This window comes from Salmo salar, chromosome 03 (genome assembly GCF_965601325.2).
Source record: "Salmo salar chromosome 03, fSalSal1, whole genome shotgun sequence".
Lineage (NCBI taxonomy): Eukaryota > Metazoa > Chordata > Actinopteri > Salmoniformes > Salmonidae > Salmo > Salmo salar.
Genome location: NC_138293.1, coordinates 62,572,184 through 62,589,667, shown reverse-complemented (window position 1 = coordinate 62,589,667; position 17,484 = coordinate 62,572,184). Strand labels below are relative to the sequence as shown.

General features: G+C 41.1%; 2 protein-coding genes across 6 annotated transcripts; one reads left to right on the top strand and one right to left on the bottom strand.

Annotated features, from left to right (window-relative positions):
- Positions 1–1,229: 1,229 nt before the first annotated feature.
- kbrs2 (NF-kappa-B inhibitor-interacting Ras-like protein 2) lies at positions 1,230–3,840 on the bottom strand. 3 transcript variants are annotated; one of them, NM_001140669.1, is given in 5 exon segments: positions 1,230–1,757; positions 2,344–2,491; positions 2,907–3,150; positions 3,267–3,385; positions 3,750–3,820. In NM_001140669.1, coding segments are annotated over 4 exon segments (495 nt in total). In that variant the 5' UTR covers positions 3,361–3,385; positions 3,750–3,820; the 3' UTR covers positions 1,230–1,748.
- Positions 3,841–4,145: 305 nt separating this feature from the next.
- On the top strand, positions 4,146–17,283 carry dnjc7 (DnaJ homolog subfamily C member 7). Of its 3 annotated transcripts, none has more exons than XM_045714247.2 (15): positions 4,146–4,164; positions 4,720–4,803; positions 10,905–10,993; positions 11,112–11,236; positions 11,461–11,574; positions 11,782–11,856; positions 11,973–12,091; positions 12,211–12,364; positions 12,578–12,742; positions 14,149–14,240; positions 14,369–14,442; positions 14,678–14,824; positions 14,989–15,141; positions 15,529–15,606; positions 15,730–17,283. In XM_045714247.2, exons 2-15 carry the CDS (start codon positions 4,730–4,732, stop codon positions 15,765–15,767), a joined length of 1,497 nt encoding a protein of 498 aa, XP_045570203.2. In that variant the 5' UTR covers positions 4,146–4,164; positions 4,720–4,729; the 3' UTR covers positions 15,768–17,283.
- Positions 17,284–17,484: the final 201 nt, after the last annotated feature.

Genomic DNA, 17,484 nt, shown 5'->3' with positions numbered 1-17,484 from the left:
AAATGCACAATTTCTTAGTAAAGAACATCATCAGCACACTGGCTCGTCATTAAAACAACCTGTTTGAAATGTAAAAACAACATTCTGCTTGTGCTCTGAAGGTGAGTATAGTATCAATTCAGAAACGTTCCACTTGAGGTTTTCTCATTAGCTTACATTAACCTTTCCAGTCAGCTGGTCCATGTGGAACTGTTGGCAGCTTCATTTGCTCTACATAAACATGTCTGACCTTGTCTCAGTGTATGTAGGGCAGAATTCTCATCACCACGGGAACCTATCTCTACTACAACACTGTTTCAACATAAAATGGCCACTTAAAATAGGGTTTTTTTTGTGCTTGAAATATTTAGATGTATAGTTCCAACGGTATAGAATAGATGTTTCAGCAATCTATTCCACAGAACCAATGCCATTCATTACTGGGGAGAGGAATCATACCTAACCTGACTGTTGTCAAAGTCAGGTTAAATATAGACAACAAAGAATCTCGCCTGAAGTATCTTACATCAAAGACAGAGATGAAGCCTTTATAATGGATTTGTACAGATGTACTCACAACAATTACCACTAAAGAACAAAAGGCCAATTGCACACAAGGTCCAACCGATATTTGACTTCCGCTTTTAACCCAACCCCTCCAAAAGACACACATACAGGGTTGTTGGAGAGGTGTGGGGGGCTGCCACACTGAGCAACCAGGGAGCTGTTGATGTGGGGGGGTTAAGGGTTTTGCTTATGGGCACAACAGAAGGAATCTAGGATTTGATACCAGAAACCCTCTAGTAGCCAGCTCATTTCCCGCCCGATTTTTCCCTGTCGGTCCCAGGATTTGAACTGGCAACCCTTCAGTTGCTGGCTCACCTCTCTAACCACTAGGCTACCTGCCCGTCCCCCAGGGAGCTGCTACACAGCAGTGAGAGAAAAGAAGTTGAATCATTGGTCATCCAAGCCGTTTTAAAATGTTGCCCTTTGAAAATGATGAGTTATTCTGTGACACTACTCTGACTCCTCTCTCCTTCTCCAAATTTCTGACACGGAGGCAGAGTTTGGAGGGATTTGAGCAAAGTTTAGATATCCCAGTAGATATTTATCCTAGCTCACAGGGATGATCTGTGGCGATGGCACCACAATCAGCAATGTAGGAATATTTTAAAAGACATTCAAATGTTTGTATTATGTTTAATTACTTCATAAATCATGCTAACCAAAGATATACACAGACTCAACTTAGATGCAGAGGGAATCTTTTAATTTGTTTACACAACATGCAAACGATTATCCAGTCTCCAGAACATTTTAAAAGATACATACTGTGCTTTATATTGCATCAGAGTATAAATGCCCCAATATTTATCATGAAAATAATATGCACTTCAATAATACAGACATAAAGACAGAGATGAACAATGTCAAAATATAACACAAATATAACGATCTGTGAATAGTCACAAAGCAAAAAACTACTCCAAACTAGGCCAAGGCATCTTTCTTGTTCAGTGACACACACATGAAATGTTGCACAATAACTATGGACCCTGACATGGCATTAAATGGCTTCAGTCAGTTAAATAATTTGAAAATGAAATACTTTTGCATTTCGTCTGACCAACATAGCTCAGTAACAAAGATCAAGGATACCCCATGGTTTTCAAGGACAGTAAGGAGTTTCTGATGAGGTACAGATAATTCAGCATGCTTAGGCTGTGGTCAAGAGCTCTTCAGGGCCTGTCCAGCAGGCAGGAAGCTCTTCAAACACCCTGTTCACCAAGAGACATCACATAAGACTGCTAGTCTGTCAGCCACAATTCAAATCTTTAGACAATAATGTAATTTTAAAATTCAAAGCGATCTCAAAAGGCAGTAACATTTCTGACATCGCTAAAAGAATAGAGGAATGTTTTTATAATTCTTCAAAATATGGATTTGTTTCATGTACTCTAACTTAAAATAAAATTCAGATCATCCATGCTAAAATAGTTGCCATATTTCATCTGAGTAGATGGCATGCCAGTAGTGTAACAAATCTCCTGATTAACTAACAGTAATATAGTCCCTTATGTATCCTCCATGATACAAACAACCCTCTTGATTTTCCATTTGATGTCAACATTTCCTTGTCGTCAAAGATCAGTCTAAATGGTCAAATATGAGTCTAAATATCAGTCGAAATATCCATGAAACCATTGGTTTCTGATTCAGTCGGTGTACATTCGTGCAGACATAAAATTGCCTGTATTTGTGATTGATTTTTAGCCTGTCTATTGCGTTTCTCCTCTCCTTCCCTCCCTTTCTCATTCTTCCCTCCCTCCCCCTTCTCCCTCAGCTATCGACATAGCCACTCCCCTTGTTCTTATTGCGGCTGAGGGGGAAGGATGATTTGCTCTGGGGCTGGGTCATCTTGCTGGCCAGGTGGACAAAAGGTTCGATGAGGGTCTTCCGGTCTGCCACAGACACCTCCCACAGACGCACCTTTTCTGTCTTGGCCCAGTGCTGGGCCACTTCCGAGTCCACTCTCCTCTGCTCCTGCATGTCCAGCTTGTTGCCCAGCACCACTATGTTCACCTGTGGACAGATCATCTCATCCATTTAGCACAGCCTCACATCACCTGGATATCAGCAAGTGGAGTGTGGTGTGTAGATAAGAACTTTAGGACAAGACACACCATAACGAATGTCGCCACGCGTAGTACATAACCTGCTGGCTGTTGACGTGCGGTGGTGATTCAACACGTAGAACCATCAGGAAATTAACAAAAAATAAAGGTGGCTGACGGTCTGCAGTCTGCCGTTCATCAGGACGGCCGTTCATCAGCAGGATCCGTTTTGTCCTGAAGTCTGCGCTGTTATTTAACTAGCCTACACGACACTGTGCTTCACAACTACCATTGAAATTGATGAAAGTCCTTACCTCTTTCTTATCACGGTAGCGGTCAATGTCTTTCTTGAGGGCCTCCATGCGTTTGAAGGACTCCTTACTGTCGATACTGTAGACCAGGACAAAACCGTCTGCAAAGGAGAAGTAGTGGCGAGGGAACTCCAGACCATCACGAAGACCCCGGGTGTCGTAGAAGCGCACTTGCTCTCGAGTGCCACGGTCCGTTTCTATGGAGCCAATATAGATATCCTCCAGGGTCTCCATGGGCTCTGAGCCTAGGGGGGAAAATGAGGAGAGCACTTTGGGATATCAAATGGGACCAGCGGATCTGTGTAGACAAAACATCAACGTTGTCCTTGATCTAGCTAGGTCTTACAAATTAATTACTTACCCGCAATATGATTGGCATACAGCAGTTGCTCCAGGACAGCAGTCTTGCCAACGGCAGCCAGACCACACACCACCACTTTACAACTCTTGCCCATGATGATGATCCGTCTCTTGGCAACTCTGTAATTGAATAACAAGTCAGATGACAGATGTCTCTGCAGCTAGCAAAACACACACACACACACACACACACACACACACACACACACACACACACACACACACACACACACACACACACACACACACACACACACACACACACACACACGTTTTTCTTACAAGTCATAGAGGTAGGACGCTTTCCCTCACGTAGCAGAACATGATACCGTAGCTAGCTAGCTAACGTTTGTTAGCTAGCTACATGCTAACGTTTAGCATGCATTTAGTTAGCTAACTATTCTATTTAACTGATATTGTCCGTTGTTATGTTCGTCCAGATAACAACTCAATGCAACATTTAATTTCCTTGCAATCTTTTTACCTTTAAAATGTAAATACAGCGCTCCCGTAAATTCCAGACACCACTACCCCAAAATACTTCCTGTTTACAATGCTTACGTAACGTCTTCCTCACTACTTTTAGTAACTGAGACCTCTAGCGTACGATGGTGGTAAAGACTTGTTTGAGCCACAGCCGCAGAGGATGGAAGACGTTAACATTTTCTATTTTAATAGAGCGAGCTAGTTCAATGTTACTCTATTTTTACTGACAAAATAGCCTGTCATGCATTGTTTTACCCTGGCTGGGGGTCTGTTTCTGCTTTCTTGCCAATGCCAACTCCTGGTGGGACAAAAACTATTGGGGGAAAACCCCTTTTAAAGTGAGACTTTACGGCCGATCTGCCAATTTCTGTCTAGCTTCCGAAGAGTTTGGGCTACACACTGTTATGAGAAAGGTGAGTCTCTCACGAACTCATACGTTTCTGTTGTTTTGATTTAGGACGTAAGCCTCACAACACTCGTCTGAAGGTTGCCCGGTACCAGTTAAAACAATTAATGTCAGTATATATGGAAGTAGTTTAGTGCCTAAAAAAAGTGGTTAAATATGTGTGTCATTTTTTTTATAAAAAGTTGCCTGATCTTTCTTATATCTTAAGGGTAGACAATTAAAAACAAACTTAATTTTGGCCTATGTTTTTCCATGTATAAATCTGTTATCCAATGTGTTTCTATGGGCTAATAGCAGTAAGGCCAAATTCGAGGTGTTATCAATTGATATTTTTTATACCTAAATTGGTCCTAAAATTCAAAATCAATATCTAAATGATCCTTGGTATGACCATCTTAAAACAATTAAATATGTTAGCTTAGTAGATGCTGAATGACCAAAAAGGTTTTGGGAAATACAGGACTAACTTTCAGTGATCGTCTTGTCTAGTTGTCAATCAACCCCCCCCCCCCCCCCCCCCCCCCCCCCCCCCCCCCCCCCTCTCTCTCTCTCTCTCTCTCAGTCCCAGCAAAATGGCGACGGTTGATGACTGCGATGTGACCATGGATCCTGAAATGGAAATACTCAGCGACGAGGAATTGGAGAGGTACGTTGCGGAAAATGTACAACAAATGTTACACATTAGATTTGAGTGTTCTCGTGCCATTGTCATGTTATTATAATCTTGGTCTGGCTAGTATTGGTTGGCCTTTGCTTTGTGTCACACGGGAATTAGGCCTTGCTAACCGGTTAGCCATTTCTTTTTTTGAAAAATCCCTACCAACAAAGATAAAGTTGACTTTATCTGTTGTGTTAATGTTACCTAACCAACAAAGTTAGTCACAGTTTTTGACAAAGTTTGCATCGTCGTGTGTTGTTATGGCTAGCTAACGTTAGCTTGCTATTGTACTAGCTAGTTGGCTAACTAACGTTAGCTAAGTAGCCGTTAGCTATGACGGTCGCAAAGCCTATGGTTAATGTTTTTGTTCTATATATTTTTTTAACCAAATGTGTTAAGCTAATTAGTTACTTAGCTAGCTAACATAACTGTTAGTATTGCTATGTACCCACGCACGACCCAGAAAAGTCCCCAAAATATTGCCCCACTCTGCCCACTGATTGTCCTCGCTGTGTGACGTTCTTCCAGAACATTCTCAGGTTTTGATGACCTGAACGTGACAGCTATAAATTAGGCTTTGCGTGGGGTAACTTACTATTGACTGACATGGTCTTCTTGGTATGCCTGAAGGGTGATCAATTTTTGTTTTACTGTGATGTTATCCGAGGTTGTCAACTAGGCCTAGCCAGATCCATATATTAATGACGCTGGGCCTAGCTAATATATTCCCACCACTAGTAATTATGTCTCAACTTTCCTCTTGGCAACAGTGGGGGCCACAAGTTCAACAACCAACCAATGTGTTATGATCAGGTGATATAGGGGTAACTGTCCTGTTTCCTCAAGAACATTACAAGGGAAAGGCATTGTCTTGGAAAATTGCCTTTATTTTCAGTTTCGATTCATTGTCAGCTTTCTTGCTCTAATTGTGATCTGAACTGAAGCATGGTGAAGATGTTGGGGCGGCAGGTAGCCTAGTGGTTAGTGTTGGGCCAGTAACCTAAAATTCGCTGGTTCGAATCCCTGAGCTGACAGGGTAAAAATCTGTCACTCTTGCAAATAAGAATTTGTTCTTAACTGCCTAGTTAAATAAATAAAGATTCCAAGGAAATGGCAGTTGCCCTCTCCCTGGCTTGTCTTGCCATGTGCTCCCTTGTGATCTGCCTCTGTATTTCCCACTGAGCTCAGATAGCTGCTCTGTTTGAGCTGTGGCCACTACCTCTAATTCCATTGGCTGAGACCCCTCACTGCCTGCTGGTATGGCTCTTTCTATGTTTAGATGATTTTGCGCAGCTCCTTACCCCCTCTCCCACCTGCACACCAAGGTTAACTCTTCCAGCATACATGTTTGGAAACAGTAGAATACACTGCGTGCACAATTATTAGGCAAATTGTATTCCTCTGGATTAATTTTATTGTTGAACAAACACAATGCTCTCAGTCAATCCAAAATGTTATTGAACCTCAAACCTGAATGTTTAACAAAGGAAAAGTGAGTTTTGTTTTTCTCAGGGAAATATAAGTGCACAATTGGGCAACTATTAGTGTGCACAATTATTAGGCAACTAAATTACAAAAATAATTTCTCAACTCGTTTATTCTCAATTTTTCGAGTAAGTGTAACACAAAATGACAATTATATACAATTTTTGGCCTTTCAAAAATATTCAGTGACCAATATAGCCACCCTTATTTTCAATAACTGGCATGAGCCTTCCATCCATGGAGTCTGTCAGTTTCTTGATCTGTTCACGATCAATTTTCGCTGAAGCAGCAACCACAGCCTCCCAAATGCTGTTCTAAAAGGTGTATTGTCTTCCATCACTGTAAATCTCATGTTTGAGAAGGGCCCACAAGTTCTCAATAGGATTTAAGTCAGGTGAGGAAGGGGGCCAGGTCATTATTCGGGCATCTTTGAGGCCCTTGCTGGCTAGCCAAGCAGTGGAGTACTTGGATGCATGTGATGGAGCATTGTCCTGCATAAAGATCATGGCCTTCTAGAATGCTGAGGACTTCTTCCTGTACCACTGTTTGATGAAAGAATCTTCCAGAAACTGGCAGTAGGTTTGGGAGTTGAGTTTCAGTCCATCTTCAACCCGAAAAGGTCCAACTACCTCATCCTCAATGATAGCAGCCCATACCAGTACCCCTCCTTCACCTTGCTGGCACCTGACTCAAAGTGGTGCCCTGTGTCCATTACTGATCCAGCCACGGGCCCATCCATTTGGTCCATCAAGAGTCACTTTCATTTCATCTGTCCATAAAACCTTTGAAAAATCTGTCTTCAGGTATTTCTTTGCCCAATCTTGACACTTCAACTTGTGAATCTTATTCAGTGGTGGTCTTGTTTCAGTCTTCTTGACCTTGGCCATGTCTCTGAGCACTTGACACCTTGTACTTCTGAACACTCCAGGTAGGTTGCAGTTCTGGATACGGTGGCACTGGACGATAATGGGTTCCTGGTAGTTTGAGGTTTAATTCTTCTCAAGTCTTTTTCAGTTAATTTGCGCCTTTTCTTCCCCATGCGTTTTTTGCGCCCCAGTTGACTATTCGCAACAAAACGTTTGAATGTCCGGTGGTCACACTTCAATAGTTTAGCTATTAAGAGTGTCGCATCCGTCTGAAAGGCATTAAACATTTTTGGCTTTTCAGTGTCAGTTACATTTCTTTTTTGGCCCATTTTTACCTGAGGTAATGAGGCTGCCTAATAATTATGCACACCTTGATATAAGGTGTTATTCACTTTTGCCACACCCTCCCTCATTACACAAATACATATCACCTGAAAATGATTAAATCCAATAAGCATTCAAGTTTATATGGTTTGGAGTTCGAAAATGTGAATAGAAGCAATGATAAGATCAGAATACTCACTTGCCTAATAATTGTGCACGCAGTGTAGTAGTGTTCAGGAAGCAATCTGATAGTCTATCATAGACCTAGATTAGCCCTGGTCTACAACCAGAGTGAATAATGATTTAAAGAAGATCTTTCATCCTAGTATTGTCCCTTGTCTGTGTTTTGCTTGTCAGCAGTTACGTATAATATGCAGTATCATGTAACATCCTACCTCCTTGCAGTCTGCGATACGGGCTAGGATGAAGTCATTGATTACTTGCCAATGCACCTCGAGGTTTTCCTCTAAGTCCCTTTTCACATTTACTTGGTCTATTTTGTCTCTGTGGATGATACAGTACGACCTGTTAGGGATGGGCATTTGACCTTTTTTGACCGAGTACTCACATTATTATGTTTTTGAGTACGCTAATCCTAACTGCTAAATTTGATCATTTACTATTCAGTCAATAAAATAAAGTGGCATTTATGATTTATTTATTGAATCTATAATACCAACTGGTTATATTATATCATGGAACCCTATCTATCAAAAGGTAGAAGCCTATGGCTGTGCAATGGCATAGCCTTGTTGTGTTTAATTTAGAAGACAATACGCTATTATTTCCCAAGCCCATATCACAGTCAAGACACCTATTTTATAGTAAAAAAAACAAAACATGATGTAATATAACAGAATAATGCGAAGTGATTTGCATCTCGCGTCTGGAACTGTTATTCTGTGACAATTTGAAACCGGGCTCATTTTTGGCTAGTTGAGAAAATTATTCATGGTTAGAAACCAAAGTATGTGTACTTTTAGTTTATTGTGCCTGTTCCTTGGAATTTTCTAAATGGATGAACAATTCTACATTGAACACTGCATGTGGATGAATTATGGCCAGGGCATCTGTTTGGTGAGTAGGCCTAGGTGTAATGATTCTGATAAAAAAAATATGCTCTGTCTTAATCAAACAAATGTTTTGGCATATTTTCAGTGTGGAACCTGTCTATCCACTTCTAATTGCAAAGTAGGGTCATCACTAACATTAGTTACCACAGCCACAAAGTCAAACCCTGCCAGTTTCCACAATTTTGCTCTGCAAAATCAGATTTTAAACCTAACCCTTAATCACAGTATTTTTAGGGAGTCGATCAGCTTTAATATGGCATAGATTGTAACTACCATGTAATTGTCTGCATCATTTCCAATCCCCCATATATTTTTGTAAGTATATCTTTTTAAAATATGTTTTACTTTTATTTTCTCCTAACCATACCACCCCTCCCCTAATTGGAGTAAACTAATGGATAACAACACACCGACTGCGTCGTTGAATTTTGGTACACCAGAATTACATTCATTTCCAATGAAAAGCTGCGTTTGCCTTGCTGCGTTGCACTGCGTTAGGTGTGGTGCATACCTTGGATTTATCTAACGTGGAACAAGCTCCCTCACGACACCAGGACAGCGGAATCAATCACCACCTTCCGGAGACACCTGAAACCCCACCTCTTTAAGGAATACCTGGGATAGGATTAAGTAATCCTTCTAACCCTCCCCCCCAAAAAATATATAGATGTACCATGTAAAGTGGTTGTTCCACTGGATATCATAAGGTGAATGCACCAATTTGTAAGTCGCTCTGGTTAAGAGCGTCTTCTAAATGACGTAAATGTATGCGTCAAACTGTATGCATAGACAGTTTGACAGAAATGGTAGCAGAAGGTGAATGTTGAACTTTTGTTGCACACATATCCAGATGATGCTGCGTACTATTTAGCATCTGACACTGTCGGTGTGTTTAAAGCGTTAGGCTTCTACTTCCAGCTTACACATACTATATACATTTTACGGAGATGTTGTATTTTACAACCGTTATCTTTTGTTTGTTTTTAATCACTTCCTTCAGCTACCCTCAACTCTATCTCTGAAGACCATCCATTGTTTATTTGCCATATATTTTTCAGCAGTGATGTTTCCCAGAAGTTCTGAACCTTTCTATTCTCAGTTTCTACAGATTGTAAGTTAAAAAAATTTTTTTACAAAAATTGCTAAAAGTATTATTGATCAATTGACTGACTTAAGTCACCCGGTAGTGCTATTTGCAGAGTTACCTCCGGGTAAATGTTGAAATTCTTCAGCCATTCCTGGACCTGTGACCAAAAACAATCTACGTGTGGACAGTACCAAAACAAATTATCTAATGACTCTGTCTTGTTGACGTGAAATCTGACGTGAAATATATATATGTGTATGTTGCAATACATTTTAATAAAACAATTCTAAGTTATGAATCCAACATCTTTTTGTGTATCATTTCATACACCATGTGCCATGGAATCGATACATCAAATCTTTTATTTTGCAATCTTGGGCCAAAAGACAAGTATCTTACTTTCCCCCTTCTACTTGCCTCTCCCATTTTTGCGGTAAGGCTGCAATTAGTTGGTAGTAATTTTAGGATGAGCGGACATTTCATTATTTTTGCTAGCTGCATGTGAGACAACTCCACCACTCCTATTTATGATATTATTTATATACATTTTAAACATTGTTTTGAATATATATATATATAACTGTATTTGTTCTGTCTTTTCTGGTGGATTAAACTGAAATTACGAACAACCTAAGGATTGTTTTTAAAATAGCAATATTTTGGAGTTCATTTAATTTTCAAATAACCAAAAGTGAGAATAAAGGGGAAAAGGCCATACTGTTCACGCTATGCCTAACCTTAAATTAAGACCAAATAGCTCATTTTTATTTATGAATTTTTACAATATAGCCAGTTTTGACTGTGGCTGTAGTAACTTGTTACAACCACAAAGTATCCTAAGTGGAAAATTATGCAATTATTTCAAAACGTGTGTGTGTGTAGAGGGAGCGGTCCGAATGCAATTGAGTTAGACCCGGAGGGGAAAGGGAATTTAGGCAGCAGAACTGTGTGATGCTTGGCTTGGTTTCTTTTTTGTTGTGTCCCGCAAATGCATGTGTACAAATGGAACACTAGAGTCAAAGCAAATGAATGTTGTCTTCAAGATAAAATTGACCAAATAGTTCTACAGTATTTGGAAAAAAATGTGATCTCTGGTTAAAGATGGAGTTTTGACATCAGTTTGAGTCCTCGATTAGTCATGCCCATCCCTACATCCTGTCATTATGCAGTTTTACTCAGAACTCTCTTGGGTAATGTCAACAAATGGCCTCATTCTCAAGTTCTTTCTGTCTTTTATTTCTCTGTGTCATCCAGGGAAGCGGAGAGCTTCAAGGAGCAAGGTAATGCCTACTACATCAAGAAGGATTACTCTGAAGCATTCAACTACTACACCAAGGCCATAGGTAAGAATTCTCAGGGATATCAACTGCAAAGAATATCCTCTTTATAGAGAGGGGGAACATCTATTCTTGTTAATGACGGTGAGTGATTAAAAAAAAAATGTCTATGTGTTCTCGACAGACATGTGTCCTAAGAATGCCAGTTACTATGGAAACCGGGCGGCCACGCTGATGATGCTGAGCCGGCACAGAGAGGCGCTGGAGGACTCCCAGCAGGCAGTGCGGCTTGACGACACTTTCATGAAGGTAGGGTCCACCACCAGGCGTAGCAAGCCTTGAATACCCAGCTAGCTCCTAGGCAGACAAGTTAGTCAGACTTTCCAGTTTGTCTCATCTCATAATACATTTGGCAGTTGGATGAGTACAACGGTTAAGGTAATGGAAAGATCTGAGTCATGGTTTGTGGGTGGGTCTCCTCCCTGCCTGTGTCAGTGTTCCTGCCTGTTAACTGTGAGTCAACTTTCCCACAGGGTCATCTACGGGAGGGGAAGTGCCACTTGTCCCTGGGCAACGCCATGGCAGCCAGGCGCTGTTTCCACAGGGTTCTAGAACTGGAGCCTGACAACAGCCAGGCACAGCAGGAGGTGGGTCAGACAGTCTGTCTGGCAGACTAGGTCATAACAGCAATGCATTGTAAAGGGCTAATTGCTCTACAGTAATTGAAATCCTTTGTTAATTGTGAGATATTCCGTGAGTTTTGCTTAGATTGAGGAAAACATCAGGCAGCGTAGAGGATTCCTTATATAAAAGCGTAAGTTTGAATTCTTGTTCAAGTTTGGATCTATTTTCAGGTAAAGAATGCAGATTCCGTCCTGGAGTATGAAAAGATGGCTGAAATAGGATTTGAAAAGCATGACTTCAGGATGGTAGGCTCTTGGCTGCATGTTGTCTTTTATCAAGCAAATTGTTAACTTTATTTGGGGGAATGGGCAGATTGGTGCTAGATTTGATAGGACAGTGTTTCTCTCGCTGGACTGTGCAGGTTGTGTTCTGTATGGACCGTGCCTTGGAGTCGGCCTCCGCCTGCCATCGGTTCAAGGTGCTGAAAGCAGAGTGTCTGGCCATGCTGGGACGTTACCCAGAGGCCCAGTCGGTAGCCAGGTAAACAAGACATTGTTGGAACCTGGAAAACCATTAAATAAAGGCAATTTCCCTAGCTGATACACACCATTGGAAATGTGTGTTGTCATGTAAGACTTGTTTCTTTGTCGTCCTCTCAGTGATATCCTGCGGATGGATGCTACTAATGGCGATGCCCTGTACGTCCGTGGTCTCTGTCTGTACTATGAGGACTGTATTGACAAGGCCGTCCAGTTCTTTGTCCAGGCCCTGCGCATGGCCCCTGACCATGAGAAGGCTCGCCTGGCCTGCAGAGTGAGTCCTCCATCCACCAGCCACCAGGACTCTAGCCCTGCAATTAGGCTCAACTAACCTGCCTAATAATTATGCTAATGTGGACAAATTGCCTCATCCTTACCTTTTGTAAGAGGTAGCCACAGAACACTATAACCAATTATTTCTCCACTACTGGCTTGCTGACACATTAAGTTTGCAGAGGTTGCTAAGTGCTCTCTCTTTTCCACACAGAATGCCAAAGCACTCAAAGCCAAGAAGGAGGATGGGAACAAGGCCTTCAAGGATGGGAACTATGATGCGGCCTACGAGCTGTACTCTGAGGCCCTGACTATAGACCCCAACAACATCAAAACCAATGCTAAGCTTTTCTGTAACAGGGGCACCGTGGGATCTAAGGTGAGGCTCAAACACACAGCACCAGGAGGAGAACCCCTCATCTGCCATACCATGTTGTCTTGTCTTATGCCATACCGTGTTGTCTTGTCTTATGCAGCCATGGTGTTTCTGCAATTTTGGTCCCCAGTTCACTTCGGCCTATTATTATTATTATTATTATTATTATTATTATTTTAGTCTTCATTGAAAGGCTCTCCGTTCGCTTGCAAAGGAGGTATTGCTGTTTTATATTACACCGTGGTTGTTTTGCCTTTTCAGCCAGGCAGCTGATATTTGATACATTTAGGTCCCTATAAAATGTGTGCATTTTTTGTTGTTGCCTGATTCCGTTTAGCGTTTTCCCAAATTCAGTTTTGTTTTTCCAGGGTTTGTTTTTGTTCTTCAGGTTTTCGCTCTCTAAATCACACTTTTTATATAACATCCTAATGTATTTATTATTGTCCACAACCATGCTTAAACCACATCAGGAGACCACTTTTGAGGTCTGTGAAAAATCTATGAAATTTTGATTTTTGGGTATACTTACCCTTTAATTCAACTGTGGACAAGCTAGGGACCTCTTTGGTCACAATGTTTCTGTAGCGCTCATGTGATTGCAGAGTTTGTAAAACAAATGGCCGCTGGATTGATAATCCATGATATCATTCTGTCAGGTAGGCAGGCATAGGCTACTTTGTGTGTTTTTAATATTTTAATTGTATGTTTTTGGGAAAGCCTTTCCATATACCAGAAGATGGTTGTCATGACATTAGCATCATCACTAATGGCTACACAAAGTTGTAGGCGCGCACACACAGGGGCATTCCTGAGCCATTGCCTCTTCAGAAAGTTACAGGAAAATATGAATCACTGATGCATGTCTTGTAATAATCTTGGACAAATTTAATGCATTTTATAATAAGTTCAATAATTTAGTTGATTTCCTACTAAGTAAAATACATTGAGTTGTTGAATTCTGTTTTAATATCTGAATTCCGTGATTCCATCCGAATTCTTTGCAAAACAGATTTTAAAGGGCCTTATACCTGTATAACTCTGCTCAAAATGTTTCCTGGCAGCATGTGTAGCTTGTTAGATTGTAAATCCTCCAGGAAGTCACTCATATGGACCATTGTAGCGCTACAGTACTGGCTGTGAGGTGGCCTTCTGCATGGGCACCTGCATACTCACTCTGTCGCTCACACGTGGGCACACACTCACACATACGTGCCACAAACCCTCACACACCTCTCATACAGTGAGGCCCCTCTTACTGTGTGTATTTTTAGCGGTGCTCTGCACTTTGCCTCATTTTCTTTATCTAGAACTAGGCCAGCATCTTTTCTTCTGCCGCACGCTTCTTTGCACATTTCCCAGTCCTCTTACTCTCTTATTTCAGTACATTTTTTGTAATTTTTTTTTCAAAGCTGAAAAAAATTGACCAGGCCATTGAAGACTGCACAAAGGCAGTTAAGCTGGATGAGACCTACATCAAGGCCTATTTACGGAGAGCACAGTGGTACGTCAATCTACCTTAGTTTCCTAGCAATATGTCCGTAGTGCTTATTATTAGAGTGCATGCAAGAATATGGATATTCATTTGATATGGTTATGATCCCTCAAGCTTGTTTCTATATCTGTGTTCAGTTACATGGACAAGGAGGAGTACGATGAGGCTGTGAGGGATTATGAGAAGGTCTACCAGACAGAGAAAACAAAAGGTATGTCTGTCTCATTGGTGTGACTCAACCACCCCTCTCTCCATCCCAGCCACCACGCTACCTCTCTGTCTGGGTCCTGTTGCTTCACACTCCTGTTTCCCCCCCACACCCTGTTATGACACAATGTCTCTGAGGGGTGGAATTACTGTATAGCTCCTCCTGCTGTTACGGTGCTCTAACTGCTCTTGGTTATTAATACTATCTTTGTCGTCTCACTCTTAACTCCTTTCCTTAGAACACAAGCACCTCCTGAAGAATGCACAGTTGGAGCTGAAGAAGAGCAAGCGAAAAGATTACTACAAGGTGCTAGGAGTGGACAAGGATGCCACAGAGGACGAGATCAAGAAGGCTTACCGTAAACGGGCCCTCATGCACCATCCAGGTAGCTAAGAGAGCCCATTTCTCAGTTCAACTATCCAGTCTATTTTACTAATATAAAAAAGCAATGTGTCAGACATATTTCAATGCAAAGGGGAAATAAAACATTGAACTTATTACCTTCTCTCATTTCCCCTGATTGACGGCCCTGGTTTGTCTCTCTCTCAGACCGTCACAGCTCGGCCAGTGCTGAGATTCAGAAGGAAGAGGAGAAGAAGTTTAAGGAGGTGGGCGAGGCGTTCACTGTGTTGTCTGACCCTAAGAAGAAATCCCGCTACGACAGTGGTCACGATCTGGAGGACGACACGGGCAACATGGGAGGTGAGGGCTGGAGATCAGCAGGGGGGAAGGGGCTGAAACTGCTGTGTCTGTTTGTGAAATTACCCCAGGCATCATTTCACACCTTAGAATAGAATGCCATTTTTTTTACTACGATGCTGGCTGCTCCTCTGCTCTGTTTCGTTAACAAAAACAATAACAAAGGCGCTGGGGTGAAAAGTGGCGCTCTCCCCCCCCCTTTAGGTATTTCAGCTTTAATAGGGACTAAATTACTTGATTTAAACACCAACTGGGTTCAGCCATTTGTATTTCAGAGCTGTAAACATTTGTTTACCACATTAATTTTACATGGTTAGTTTTGTGAGATTGTACTGGCTGCTTCCCTCAGCTGTGATGTTGATCCTCATAATGTGTTTCTGTCCCCAGCAGATTTTGATGCCAACAACATTTTCAAGGCATTCTTTGGTGGTGGAGGTGGCCAGGGCTATAGTTTCGAAGCGAATCAATGTATGTATACAAACAGCTGTAGGAAACAACAGTACTGTTTTTATGATTTAACAAATAATAAATTCACAATTCGGCCTATTTCAGATTCTGTTGAATAATTTACACTTTTGTTTTGTGTTGTAGCATCCGGACCAGGAAATTTTTTCTTCCAGTTTGGTTAATTGGAGGATCCTAGTACTTATACAGTAGCTCAATCATGGACTCTATTCAAATGGATTCACCCCCCCAACTCCACCCTCATTTTTAATTTGTCTGGCTGTTCCTCAGTTGGACTCTGTCATTACCTGAACGAATAATGCTGTCAAATCACATCATGCAACAAACGAATGACGCAAGGATCCATTGAAGACTAATACTATTTTGATATTTGGTTTAATTTTGTCAAACAATAAAAACATTGAAATTCAAATTTGTATAAAAAGAATGTTGGCCCAAAAAAGTATGAATCATAATGGAACTATTAAACGGGACTGTGCAGATATCTGGCCTTCTGAAGGCTCAGGCCAAGATGTGACTTCAAGATGGGGAAATCTGAGATGAACCTGGGGACCTACAAACCTCCTACATTTGACCTACTGTCCAAGCAGTATTCAAAGCATGCATATCTTGCCCAGTATTTAATGGTGAAAAATTCCATGGGAAACTGAACAACTTGCATGTTGTGTGGGCAGCCTACTTTATACCCAACAACCAAAAGATGACTTAGCAGCTGTGGATGATTGCTTAATGAAAGAAGTCTCCATTTCATCATGTTATATGAACAGTTAATTATTTTCCATAACAGCCTGGGGTAAATAGAGTTAAATCCATAAACTACTGCTTAAGTACAGTCAGAAGATGGCTGTGCTGGTGTACTATGCCAGGCCTGTTGCCATCTTGTGGTCAGCTTCCTCACCACAGGTTTTATGTTTGATGTTGCCATTCACCGGTTGCTACATTGTACATTTTACTGGAATGTAAAGTGTTTATTTGTGTTGATAGTTTGACTGTTTTCTTATTTTTTTTTTAAATGTATATTTATTGTAAATTGGCTGTCTCAGAGCCACTACCAGATGAGGATGCTCCTCTATTATGGAAAAGACTGAAAAAGGGCACCAACGAACAACATCCTTTTGGCACAAACTCAGGAAATGAATTTGGTTGTGCTTGCCATTTTATAAGATACTGTGTAGACATCTATATATTTAACTGGCTGTGTACCCTAGAATGCTGAACTTGAGCAACCACTCAGTCAACTAGTACAGTAAGTACCATCTCACTCACAGCACACATAATGCATACAGTCTATGATTGGGGTTATCTAGAACGTGTCTAGGCAAACTGTCAAATGAGTTAACATCTTATTTTGCCCATGCTGTTTAAAAGTATACCCTAGTATAATGTATAGGTTGTCTATGGGCTATGACCCTAGCAGTATTTAACTATTCAGGCCTGAGTTCCACTGCCCTGTGTAAATTATGCAGCTAATATAAAAAAGAGCTTATCATACAATTGCTATGACATTATGGATGGTAGAGGTTTTGATCTTATTTTTAAGATCTCGGTGCACTTTTAAGAGGAAGGCATCACCATCCTGGACTTGCTCTCATGAAGCCCTCAACAGTCTTGACTATGGAGTCTTTATCAAACAGCCATGTAAATAAAGTAGGCCTCTTGTTCCCCCCTTCACCCTTCAAATGTCCCTTTTGTCAATGTTTGTATTGCGTTTTTATTTTATTTTCGAGGTGTACCCCAAGCTCAAAGAAAGTGCTAAAAACGTAATATTTTGGGTTGCAAGACACTTTTTTTGTGGCGTTTTGGAGAGATGGCAGGTGGTGAATGAGTATAAAATCCTATGCATATTTAACTGTTCAAGGTTAGGGTTAGACAAAAGATTAA